The sequence below is a fragment of the Clarias gariepinus genome, chromosome 1 (assembly GCF_024256425.1).
Source record: "Clarias gariepinus isolate MV-2021 ecotype Netherlands chromosome 1, CGAR_prim_01v2, whole genome shotgun sequence".
Lineage (NCBI taxonomy): Eukaryota > Metazoa > Chordata > Actinopteri > Siluriformes > Clariidae > Clarias > Clarias gariepinus.
The window spans coordinates 5036977-5050004 of NC_071100.1; the positions used below are offsets into that span (position 1 = coordinate 5036977).

The window sequence follows — 13028 nt, forward strand, 5'->3', positions numbered from 1 at the left end:
TCCAGTTGTGTTTGACTAATGGTACTTACATTTACATACATTTACATACTTTTGTGCTGCCAAAAACAAGTATACCCTTCCCATTGAAAGGTGAACCAAAATTATTTTGATGTATAGTAAATGTAGTCAAAATACTGTGAACAGTTTATTATGTTTATTGCTTGTTTTTGTTAGGAGGGGTCGCGAGATCTTGTCGATCTTCAATTAGGGGTCGCTGGCTTGAAAGTTTGAGAACCACTGGTTTAGATGATGTTTCTGAAATGCTTGGGATGATAATTGCTCTTATTAAGTCATTATGCTGAAAAGTCGCATTATGAAATAAATAGGCCATCGGGGAAAACGGGATTTTGACATACTGTAAAGACTGCCTTTGAAATAAATGACATTTTGAAATAAAAAAAAAATGTAATTAAATAAATAAAATGCCTCCGCAATAATCTCTGTTATTGGGAAAAATAATGACCATGAAATACTATTTCATAATAATAAGTAAATTTATATAGCAGAGAGCAATATATTTAACAATAATAAGCTTTTTTCAAAAAATGTGTTCCATTAATTTACAATATCATTCTCATATTACATATCTGTGTCTTATTTATTCATAGAGTTATTTATTTCATCATGTCCTGTTTATTCATTTAATTTTGAACACTTTGGAGTTCCATAATAATAACATGAGAGAATTCTCTGGGTAAATAATATGGGGGGGGGGGGGGGGGGCAGTCAGACAGGCAACAGTTCAAGATCCGGACTACACACGTGCTCCTTAACAGTCACGTGACCGTTAACAAAATAAACACACAAAAACCCGGAGAGCAGCTGCACCAAGCTACTGCCCGCTCGCGCACACTTTACTTCACTTCACTTACAGCAGTACTTTATTGTTTACTTTAAAATCATTTCGTAAGTGTTTGACTTTTCCTGCTCACTTACAGTTCAGCTGCTGTGCTTTTAGTTTCTTGAAGAAAGACTGAGAAGCTTTAAACTGGAGATTGTGATGAATCCTGATGATGAATCGGCTTCACTCTTCACTTTCTTTTCTCCTGAGTCACATCATTAGGCCACGCCCCCCGTTCTAGAGTATATATACTGATTATACAGTTACACATTTTGGTCACTAGATGGCGGAAATTTACATTTAGGCATTTAGCAGATGCTCTTATCCAGAGCGACTTACATTTTTATCTTATTACACATCTGAGCAGTTGAGGGTTAAGGGTTGGACCCTTGAGGGTCCAACAGTGGCAACTTGGTGGTTGTGGGGTTTGAACCTGGGATCTTCCGAACCGTAGTCCAATGCCTTAACCACTGAGCTTCACCAAATTTACCAAAGAAACTGGAGGTAAACAGTCATGAATGTGAACATGTACACAAATCCTGTTTTTAACATCCACCTGATCTAAATATTCTTCATATTTATGTGTATTAGTGTATAATGATGTATAATGTATAATGTTCATTCACATCATGCAGGATCTGTCACATCTACACCGTTGTCAGAAAGGCCTGGCAGCGTCTCTACCACCTCAGATGCCTGAGAGACTTTAGACTTCCTCAGAGGTGTTTAGAGATGTTTACTCCTGCACCATAGAGAGCATCATGACGGGAAACATCACAACCTGGTTTGGGAACAGTCCCATGCAGGACAGATGAGATCTACAGGAGGTGTAGCAATCGCTGAGCGCATCATTTAAATCAAGTTCCCCGACCTGCCCTGCAGCACATTTACCAGCACCAGACAGGTTGGCCAATATCCCAGAATGTCCAGCTTACAATACCATCTGACAGCTTCCATCCGAATGACCAGACATGTTTATCTTGGCTAAAAAATTCAGGTAATTTTTGTAACAACCCTAATGAGCAGAAAAGGGTGCTTCAGCATCTGACCAACTATTCAGATCATAAAAGAAACAAAGACAATAAAGGTGTAAAAACGGTGTAAGTAACATCATAATTTCATTTCATAACTCAGGACTAGCAACACTGATGCTGATGCACATTACATATACTTTATACAGTTTATTTATACAGTTCATACTTAAAAAAACAGTTATAAACATTGATTTTATGTGGTAACAAAATTACTACATATTGTAGATTTTATGGTTTACATTATTTTCCATTGGCTGCTCTTATTTCTGTAGGTCACAAACATTCATGTAAACATTTCAGTGCATACCATACTGTGTATTTAATGAATAAAATGTAGAATTTTTTAAATCAGAATATTAACTTTTTAAGGGGCACCGTTGTGTAGGGACTGTTGCCTTGCACTTCCAGGTCTCTGTGGGCATTGAGTTTGCATGTTCTCCCCATGCTTGGTGAGTTTTCTCCAGGTACTCTGGTTCCTCCCGCAGTCCAAAGACATGCATTAGACTAATTGTTGTTCCCAAATTGCCCATAATGTACAGTATGTGTTAGTGTGTGTGTGTATCTGTGTGTGTCCTGCGATGTATTGGCACCCTGTCCAGGGTGCACCTCGCTTCATGCCCCAAGTCTCTTGGGATAAGGTCTGCTCTAGGAAAATCTTTTATATATATATAGATCTGGATTGTGGAAGAAAACATTCAGGATTTAAAGCATGAGCACGCAGCTTTACTCTAGCATTAGCTTAGCTATTCTTAATAACTCTGGATTGATTTAACCAAGTCTTTTCTCTTATCCAATTTCAGGTTTACATTGAAAAATCCGACCCGACAAGATCATAATTTAACTGTGTAGCTACTGCACATGTGACAATAAAGAACTTGAATTTAAATATAATTACATAAGCCTGTACAATGTGTCCATTTTTTTACTTGGACATATGAAAAAAATTAAGATTTTTTTGTTTTGTGTTTTTGAATAACAACAGAGATCTGAAAGTCAAAATGTAATGTTTACTACAAGCAATGTGCTGTATTGTTACAAATAGAATATAAAACAGTTCAAATTTGCAATAAATGTCAAAATACACTGTCTTACACAGGCTTCTCTTGTTAGATCAGCTTATTAGTGATGTTTTTGGACGCGTCAGGAATAAATGACTTTCCACATGCAGATGACTGATATACTGTATGAACATGTCATGAAATCCAGCATTGTGAAAGTCAGACCATACGTTTTTTTTATTAAGATGGTCTTTCAATTCTATAGTTATTTTTACTGCAGCACATTAAGTAATGTTTTAACTAAAGTGAATAGGTGGCTCTCTGTCTTTGTCTTTGTCCTTTGTCTTATGATCGTCTCCCCTTCTTGTTGATGCTGTTTGTCTATAATTCACATGGCAATGACTTAAGAATGTTTTAAACAGTAAATGTTCCAGGTTTTGTCACTGATACTCTGTGATTTATGATCCCACTGGTTGTGACATTAGCTTGATAATCTCAATAAAAAGTGTTTAAGCAGCTAAATTTATAGCAGACAGGGATGACTGACATCTTTCATGTAAATTGCCCAATATCCAATACACTCCAAAACCTTTGTGTTTTTTCTTGGATGTGCCACGGGGGTTGCATATCTCGAATTCATCAACATACAATATTAAAGAGATAGCAGGTTCAGAAAGAAGTTCATTCCTTTTAAAGTTAAGTGAATAAAAAAAAAACATGTATATTTAGATTTATCTTCTTTATACACTGATTTTAAATGATGTGAATTATCAGGTATTGACTGGCAACTCAGAAGTTGCTGCAAGGACTGTAGAACTGGAGCGTACTGAAATGTTCTTCCATCACTCTGATCAAGCACATACTCTACAGGCTTTACTACTGAAAAATGGGCTTTGTAGTATGCCTTCCGTTTCCATGTAGTGGAAAGTGGACCTTGCTCTCTGATTGCTGTTTGAACGGGTGTGACTGGCAAAGAAATGTGGCTGACTCCATCTACAACAACTTTATCAACCTGCAAACTACAGTATGTTCCTGCAGTACCCAGTGAATAGTTTGATTAACAATCAGTCAATAGGATTGAGGCTAATTTGTGCTCTATAGCTTTGGACAAGTCTTCAGTACTTTTTGTTATTACACCAGAGGATGTACAGTAGGTTCATCAAGTGAGACATTTTCATCTGATTCAATTTCATCTTTTGCAGAAAAAATAGGGACTGGTCTTTCACTGACACCAATGCCAGGCTTTAGATCCTCTTCAGAGAATGATTTGTGTTTTCTTGCCTTGTGCGTTCTAAATGATTCATAAATATAGGTTTTGTAAGAGCACCCACTAAAAACACAATGAACAGATTCATTATTTTTCCGGTGCTGTCCAATGTGATGGAAATAGTCTTAGAACAATGATGTGTGTTTGTATTCACAAAGCAAGCATTTATGAGTTGCCAATGCATATTTTTGAAGGGGATGCTGAGGATGCCTCCTTGACACATGGCTCGTGGTTCAGCACACCACAACTCAAAGCTAAATTGGTTGGGTCATTCTAGTGAAAGACCATAATAAGCTGCGGATACTGAGACACGTAAACCAACCCATCCGGCAGCAGCTACATGCCTCAACTTACTGTAGGCCATAGAGACCAGATTCCCACCCCATCACAATGCTGGGTAGGCACTCACCAAAGCCTCGCACCCGTACACACCACACACTACATACTGATCTGCCAACAGCATCCGACCAACCATTTAGAAGGCCACACAAATGCAAAGGCAATTCCTTCTAAGAAAATAACATTTTTAAGAAAAAAAAATATAAGAGAAAGAAATAAGAGGAAATAAAAGCATGAGGGGAAAAGTTCGCCGACAGAGACTCTCACTCATAGAAGAAAAAATGCTTTATGCACACACACACACACGGTAACAGTGTTATAGTAAACAGTATAAGCGTACACAGATGTTGACTATATGAGGGACGCACACGCATTGAGACCGAGCATAAGAGACGATTATCCACAATACTGCTCGTATTTGAACACCTCATTAGTTTACAGAGTTAAAATGTAACTAATGTTGCTGTTTCTGTGATTGTTTCACTACAGTATAAACAGGACTAGATAATGTACAACAGATGATCACAAAATTCTAAATGCAATACAAATAAACAAACAATAAAATTAATATTATATTTGACTAACAGGACAGATAATCAGTGGTGAGGAATTTTTACCTCCATCATTAAGACAGGGGCCGAATAATGGATAAAGTTTCTCAGTGAAAGTCTGACCAGTGAAAGAGTAGATATGAGACTTTGCATTAACATCATAGAAGGAGATCAGACCCTCCTCATAATCCACAAACACCCCCACCTTCTGAGGAGCCTGTTTCAAGGAGAGGGAGACAGGAGGAGAGTCCAGAGCCACATATTCAGTCTTATTCCTCAGCACCACACACCAGACTCCATGATTAGGACTGAGTGTAATCACCCCTTTCCTGTTAATGGACTCTCTGGCCACTCCTAAATCCCACTCAGTCTTCCCACTGACCTGCACCTCATAGTAAAATCTCCCTGAGGAGAATCCCTCCTTTCCCAGGACATCAGGACAAGAATCAAACCTCTTTGGGTTATCTGGAAGATTCTGTTCTGTCTCTCCACATGTAACTTGTTTCCCATCATCAGACAGTATGAGTTCAGGATTCGCTGTATCAGGATCCAGAGTCACATCCACTGAGAGACAGAAACACAGCGAACATCAGGTTTATCATTGTACAGTGTGTAACAGTGAAGAAATATATATTTAGTCATGTGATCAATAAGAGCTCACAAACCTGCATATTGTTTAATTCTCTTCAGTTCTGTTTGAAAAATAAGAATATTATTGATGTCATTATATATATATATATATATATATATATATATATATAATTTTATTTTTATGAGGTGAAATAAAATATATGATTATTGTAAATTGCTGATGCTGTAACAATAAAACACACACAAGCAGTGATAAAAACAGATATATCTGTTACCAGAGTCTTTATGAATTTTAGAATTTAGATCAGTAAATACTGACCAGTCTTATCAAGCTTCTCCATTTCCTCACTGAGAGTCTCCTGGATCTGAGACAGAGCTTTCCTCACAGTCTCCACACTCAGACGAGAGTTAATGGTGACATCAGTCCAGTCCTGGGTGTGTGGAGGGCTGCACAGTGACGGGTAAATCTACAGTACAGCAGGAGAGAGGAGAAATCCCTCAGCATGGGGACTGCTGTCCTGTCATGTGCTGCATTGCTATTGAGAAACAGAGGGACTCTGACCTGTAGGAGGTGGAGGTGATCCTCAGTGTGTGAGAGCTGCTCCAGCTCAGTGTTTCTCCTCTTTAGCTCAGTGATTTCCTGCTCCAGATCTTTAATGAACTCTTCAGCCTGCCTCTCTGCTGCTTTCTGCTTCTCCTCTATCACTTTAAGCAGTTCAGCCTGGCTTCTCTCAATGCAGCTCATCAGAGCACTGAAGATCTCCACAACATCTGCTTTCTCCTTCTCTGTGTTTTTCTAACAGGAAACAAATCAAGCTAAAATATTTTATTTCACATAATTGTATCAGGATATTAAGGAGAGACTCACATTATTGAGTTCGACAGAGTGTTTGATTTCTTCAATCTTCATCAGTCGCTCCTGGATCATCTGCTGAACTTCTGCTCGTGTCTTTTCCATTTCAGTCTAAGAAAAATATAGATCCTGTATAAACCTTGGACACTGTTAATGTAAACAATTTTCAAGGTTTTACTCTCAGTCTCTCACCTTCTTCTTTTTAATCTCCTCCTCTATAGGAACAGTGTTGTGAGTTTTGTGGTCTGTTTCAGTACAGAACTGACACACACACGTCTGGTCGTCTCTACAGAACAGCTCCAGGGGTCTCTCATGTTTTTGGCAGATGTAGTCCCCCAGGTTCTCCACAGGCTCTATCAGTTTGTGCTTCTTTAATGAAGACACTCTCTCATGAGGTTCCAGGTGAGTCTTGCAGTAAGAGGTCATACAGGTCAGGCAGGACTTCACAGCTGCACATTTCTTTTCACAGCAGATCTCACAGAGCACCAGAGATTGGGTGGGTTTTTCTGCAGCACTGCTGGATTTCACCTGAACTGACTTCTTAAATGGAGCAGCGAGTCCAGAGATGAACGTATTCACACATAGCTCTGGTCTTTTAGCAAAAGATGTTTTACACACTGGACACTGACAGTGTGAACTGCTGTCCCAGAACTCTTTGAGACAGATCATACAGTAGTTGTGTCCACATGGAGTAGAGACTGGATCAGTGAACACATCCAGACAGATGGAGCACTGGAGCTGATCTTCACACAGGACACTGCTGGAGGAAGCCATGACTGACACAGGAGACATGATGAGGGGATTTTGAAAAAAACTTTACACATTCTAATCCTTACAATAAACATATATTTATAATTATCCAAGCAGGGAATAAAACAATCAGCGTTGTGGTATTATGGGAAAATGATAAAGGATGATGTATGTGATTTAAAAAAGTATAGTTCCTAGTTGATTTTTTTCTCTATACAATCATGGTTTGAAGTGTTTATTTACCTTCATACCACAGTGCTTTGTCGATGTTTACAGATTTTTATTAATTACAAATGACACATATTTGACGGTTTATTGTTACATTTAATGGGGTGTGAAAATGCAAAGCTTTATAATGGATCTTTATAATTTAAAGTAGGAATTATAAATGATAAATGTATTAAGAGGAAGTCTGACAGTAAAATATTTAACCCAGTTCATCCCATTTATATATATATATATACACACAGTGGTGTGAAAAACAATTTTTTCTGATTTACATTTAGGCATTTGGCAGACACTCTTATCCAGAGTGACTTACATTTTTATCTTATTACACATCTGAGCAGTTGAGGGTTAAGGGCCTTGCTCAAGGGCCCAACAGTGGCAACTTAGTGGTTGTGGGGTTTGAACCTGTGATCTTCTGAACCATAGTCCAATGCCTTAATCACTGAGCTACCCCAGGCTCTGAGCTACCCTGATTTCTTATTCTTTTGCATGTTTGTCACACAAAATGTTTCTGATCATCAAACACATTTAACTATTAGTCAAAGATAACACAAGTAAACACAAAATGCAGTTTTTAAATGATGGCTTTTATTATTTAGGGAGAAAAAAAAATCCAAACCTACATGGCCCTGTGTGAAAAAGTAATTGCCCCCTGAACCTAATAACTGGTTGGGCCACCCTTAGCAGCAATAACTGCAATCAAGCATTTGCGATAACTTGCAACGAGTATTTTACAGCGCTCTGGATGAATTTTGGCCCACTCATCTTTGCAGAATTGTTGTACTTCAGCTTTATTTGAGGGTTTTCTAGCATGAACCGCCCTTTTAAGGTCATGCCACAACATCTCTATAGGATTCAGGTCAGGACTTTAACTAGGCCACTCCAAAGTTTTCATTTTGTTTTTCTTCAGCCATTCAGAGGTGGATTTGCTGGTGTGTTTTGGGTCATTGTCCTGCTGCAGCACCCAAGATCGCTTCAGCTTGAGTTGACGAACAGATGGCTGGACATTCTCCTTCAGGATTTTTTGGTAGACAGTAGAATTCATGGTTCCATCTATCACAGCAAGCCTTCCAGGTCCTGAAGCAGCAAAACAACCCCAGACCATCACACTACCACCACCATATTTTACTGTTGGTATGATGTTCTTTTTCTGAAATGCTGTGTTACTTTTACGCCAGATGTAACGGGACACGCACCTTCCAAAAAGTCGGTCCACAAGGTATTTTCCCAAAAGTCTTGGCAATCATTGAGATGTTTTTTTAGCAAAATTGAGATTAGCCTTAATGTTCTTTTTGCTTAAAAGTGGTTTGCGCCTTGGAAATCTGCCATGCAGGCCGCTTTTGCCCAGTCTCTTTCTTATGGTGGAGTCGTGAACACTGACCTTAATTGAGGCAAGTGAGGCCTGCAGTTCTTTAGATGTTGTCCCGGGGTCTTTTGTGGCCTCTAGGATGAGTTGTCTCTGCGCTCTTGGGTAATTTTGGTCGGCCGGCCACTCCTGGGAAGGTTCACAACTGTTCCATGTTTTTGCCATTTGTGGATAATGGCTCTCACTGTGGTTCGCTAAAGTCCCAAAGCTTTAGAAATGGCTTTATAACCTTTACCAGACTGATAGATCTCAATTACTTTTGTTCTCATTTGTTCCTAAATTTCTTTGGATCTTGGCATGATGTCTAGCTTTTGAGGTGCTTTTGGTCTACTTCTCTGTGTCAGGTAGCTCCTATGTAAGTGATTTCTTGATTGAAACAGGTGTGGCAGTAATCAGGCCTGGGGGTGACTACAGAAATTGAACTCAGGTGTGATAAACCACAGTTAAGTTATTTTTTAACAAGGGGGGCAATCACTTTTTTACACAGGGCCATGTAGGTTTGGAGTTTTTTTTCTCCCTTAATAACATAAACCTTAATTTAAAAACTGCATTTTGTGTTCAATTATGTTATCTTTGACTAATAAAAACGGTTTTTGATGAGCAGAAACATTTTGTGTGACAAACATGCAAAAGAATAAAAAATCAGGAAGGGGGCAAATAGTTTTTCACACCACTGTATATACATAAAACATAGAAAACACATTGTAATGTGTGTTAAAATCAGTTGTTTAAGGCAAGTGCACTCTCAAAGTATTTGAAGTATTTGAACTGTGACAAACCCAGTGGACTTTAAGCAGTTATTAAATGACGTTGAGAGAAAGGCTCGCCCATGAGAGGTTGTGCGTGGACCATTGAGCTTCGTCAGATTCTAAATGTTACATTGTTACTGTTTTTAAATCGCTGAAATTAAAGAGACAGAGATTTTCCTTTTCATACCATATATTTTATTGCTTTTTCAATCACTCTATGCACAACCCATGATTTATTCATGCTATTTTACAAATGGGATAATTTTCTATTTTAATAATAATAATAATAATAATAATAATAATAATGTCTTGAGACTGTATCTGATGGGTTTCTTATGGCACCTATGGTTTGGCTCCACTTTACCGATAAGACATGTTTGAAAAGAAATCTAAAAATCTTACCAGTGTTACTGCTGAAGTGTTTTCGACAACAGGGAAAGTCTGTGGAGTGTCACTGTCAGATACTGTTTCCCTTTGATTTTCTAAGTAATGAGGTTCCCACACCTATCAGACTGTAGCTACTGATTTAATTTTTTTTTTTAATGTAGCAAGGGAAACACATCCTGATGGATAGAATTGTCACCGTCACATACGGTTCACACTCTGCTTTTTATGTAAATAAATTTCCACATGTAGCAGATTGTTACTGCATCTCATCATTTCATCATTTTTACACTAAGTATCTTCATATGTTCATGCTCTAATTCCAGGTGTTCTCACTTCTATCCAACTGTTACTGCTCACTTGTTTACACAAAAAAGTGAATTATCTACATTTTGTCATTCTAACTATGTTCATTAAAGTATCAGAAACACATTCTGATGTCTATAATTAATTCTATCAGATAATGTTTCCCTTCTGTTGTTCATGGACAGATGTGTCCTAACCCTGTCAAGTTGGTACTACTGACATGTTTGCAGCCCACAAGTGAATTAGCTGAGGTTATTCATTTTCACACAAAGTATGTTTGTTATAGCATTAGATACACATCCTGATGGCTAGAATTGTCATTGTCACATACTGTTGTCTCTGTTTAGTTATGTTATCTCTGTCTTTCTCTCTCTCATCGTTGCCAGTTTGCAATTACCTAAAAAAAGACAGACAGTGAGGCAGCCTTCATTCACAGAAGAACTGGTGTTCTTGGTTGGAACATCTCCTAAGTACCTCGTCCAGCTGTGCAAAAGTGTATCTAAGAGATTTGATTTCACTCTTAAAAATAACAAAATTAATGTTAGTTAGTGCATTATGTTTCAAGACATCTTTAACTGTAGTACATTTACATTTGGGCATTTGGCAGATGCCCTTATCCAGAGCGACTTACATTTTTTAAAATCTCATTATACATCTGAGCCTGTTAAGGGGTAAGGGCCTTGCTCAAGGGCCCAACAGTGGCAACTTTGTGGTTGTGGGGTTTGAACCTGGGATCTTACGAACCGTAGTCCAATGCCTTATCCACTGAGTTACCCCTGACCCCTACCTAATGTTCCCCTTCCAAATATGTCCTCAAATACTTTGATACCATACACTTATCATCCACAACATTAAGACCACAAAACATTACACATTTTTATTGATTATCAATTATACTCTAGTAAACTGGTGACAGGATCATTGGCACCTAAGAATCACCCATCTCACCCCTTTGGTCAAATTCCACAAAAAAGCAAACACATTAAAAATTCACTTTTGTTGTGTACACAAGTGAGCAGTAAGATTTTGACAGTTTTGGGAACTCCTGAATTTAGAACATATGAAGATACAATACTTTCTAATGATAAAACTCAGAGAGCCACAGTAACAGTCTAACATGCTACAATTTATTTACTTAGAAAGTAGGTTGGAAACAGTATCTGACAGTACAATTCTATCCAACGGGATGTGTTTCCCTGGCTATAATGAACATAAGGATTGTGAAGAATAAAACTCAGCTAATTCACATGTGGTGTGGAAACAAATCAGCAGCAACAGTCTGATACAGTAGGTGTGAGAAGCTCTTTACTGTAGAAGATAAGTGGAGAAAAACCTTATGTGCTTTAATAGAGACCCATCAGATACAGTCTCAAAAAATAATAACGTATTATTATCATTATATATTTAATATAATAATGCGAGAGGATTTGCATTTAATCTCAATAAACTTAAACTGAGTATAAAGATAATCAACACTGGTATGTAATTAAATATACAATTTAAATATTCTATCAAAGTTTTTAAAATGGCATTAATAAATCACAATTTAATATAAATATATTTAATATTAGTTATAAATATTAAAACAATACAACGCATGTTATGATAAGCAAAATCTCAGTCTCTTTAACTTCAGACATTAAAAACTGTAACAATGTCACTTTTAGAACACGTTTTATCTCAGTGGTGCGCGCGCAACCTCTCACGGGCGTGTGTTGCTCTGAACGCGCGCGACCTGCACCTGGTGGGGAAACGCATCTCAATGGGGGAACCAACTTCGACACAACACTGTTATTTATCCGACTCTGGTATTCGGTTACAGCAGTACTTTATTGTTTACTTTAAAATCATTTCGTTAGTGTTTGACTTTTCCTGCTCACTTACAGTTCAGCTGCTGTGCTTTTAGTTCCTTGAAGAAAGACTGAGAAGCTTTAAACTGGAGATTGTGATGAATCCTGATGATGAATCGGCTTCACTCCTCACTTTGGTTTCACCTGTGAAACTCCATTAGGCCACGCCCCCCGTTCTAGAGTATATACGGTATACTGATTATACAGTTACACATTTTGGTCACTAGGTGGCGGAAATTCACCAAAGAAACTGGAGGTAAACATTCATGAACGTGAACATGTGCACAAATCCTGTTTTTAACATCCACCTGATCTAAATATTCTTCATATTCATGTGTATTAATGTATAATGATGTATAATGATGTATAATGTATAATGTTTATTCACGTCATGCAGGATCTGTCACATCTACACCGTTGTCAGAAAGGCCTCAGCAGCGTCTCTACCACCTCAGATGCCAGAGAGACTTTAGACTTCCCTCAGAGGTGCTTAGAGATGTTTACTCCTGCACCATAGAGAGCATCATGACGGGAAACATCACAACCTGGTTTGGGAACAGTCCCATGCAGGACAGATGAGATCTACAGGGGGTGTAGCAATCACTGAGCGCATCATTTAAATCAAGTTCCCCGACCTGCCCTGCAGCACATTTACTAGCACCAGACAGGTTGGCCAATATCCCAGAATGTCCAGCTTACAATACCATCTAACAGCTTCCATTAGAATGACCAGACATGTTTAGCTTGGCTAAAAAATTCAGGTAAGTTTTGTAACAACCCTGATGAGCAGAAAAGGGTGCTTCAGCATCTGACCAACTATTCAGATCATAAAAGAAACAAAGAAAATAAAGGAGTAATAACGGTGTAAGTAACATCATAATTTCATTTTATAACTCAGGACTAGCAACACTGATGCTGTTG

At 38.1% G+C, this 13028-nt stretch overlaps 1 protein-coding gene across 1 annotated transcript; it reads right to left on the minus strand.

The window, feature by feature from the left end:
• Nucleotides 1-4791: 4791 nt before the first annotated feature.
• On the minus strand, nt 4792-12223 carry LOC128519371 (nuclear factor 7, brain-like). The gene is made up of 7 exons (XM_053493117.1): nt 12142-12223; nt 6667-7250; nt 6490-6585; nt 6184-6417; nt 5941-6088; nt 5696-5722; nt 4792-5594 (listed from the first exon to the last, which is right to left on the minus strand). The coding sequence occupies exons 2-7, from the start codon at nt 7246-7248 to the stop codon at nt 5050-5052; spliced, it is 1632 nt and encodes a 543-aa protein (XP_053349092.1). The 5' UTR covers nt 7249-7250; nt 12142-12223; the 3' UTR covers nt 4792-5049.
• Nucleotides 12224-13028: the final 805 nt, after the last annotated feature.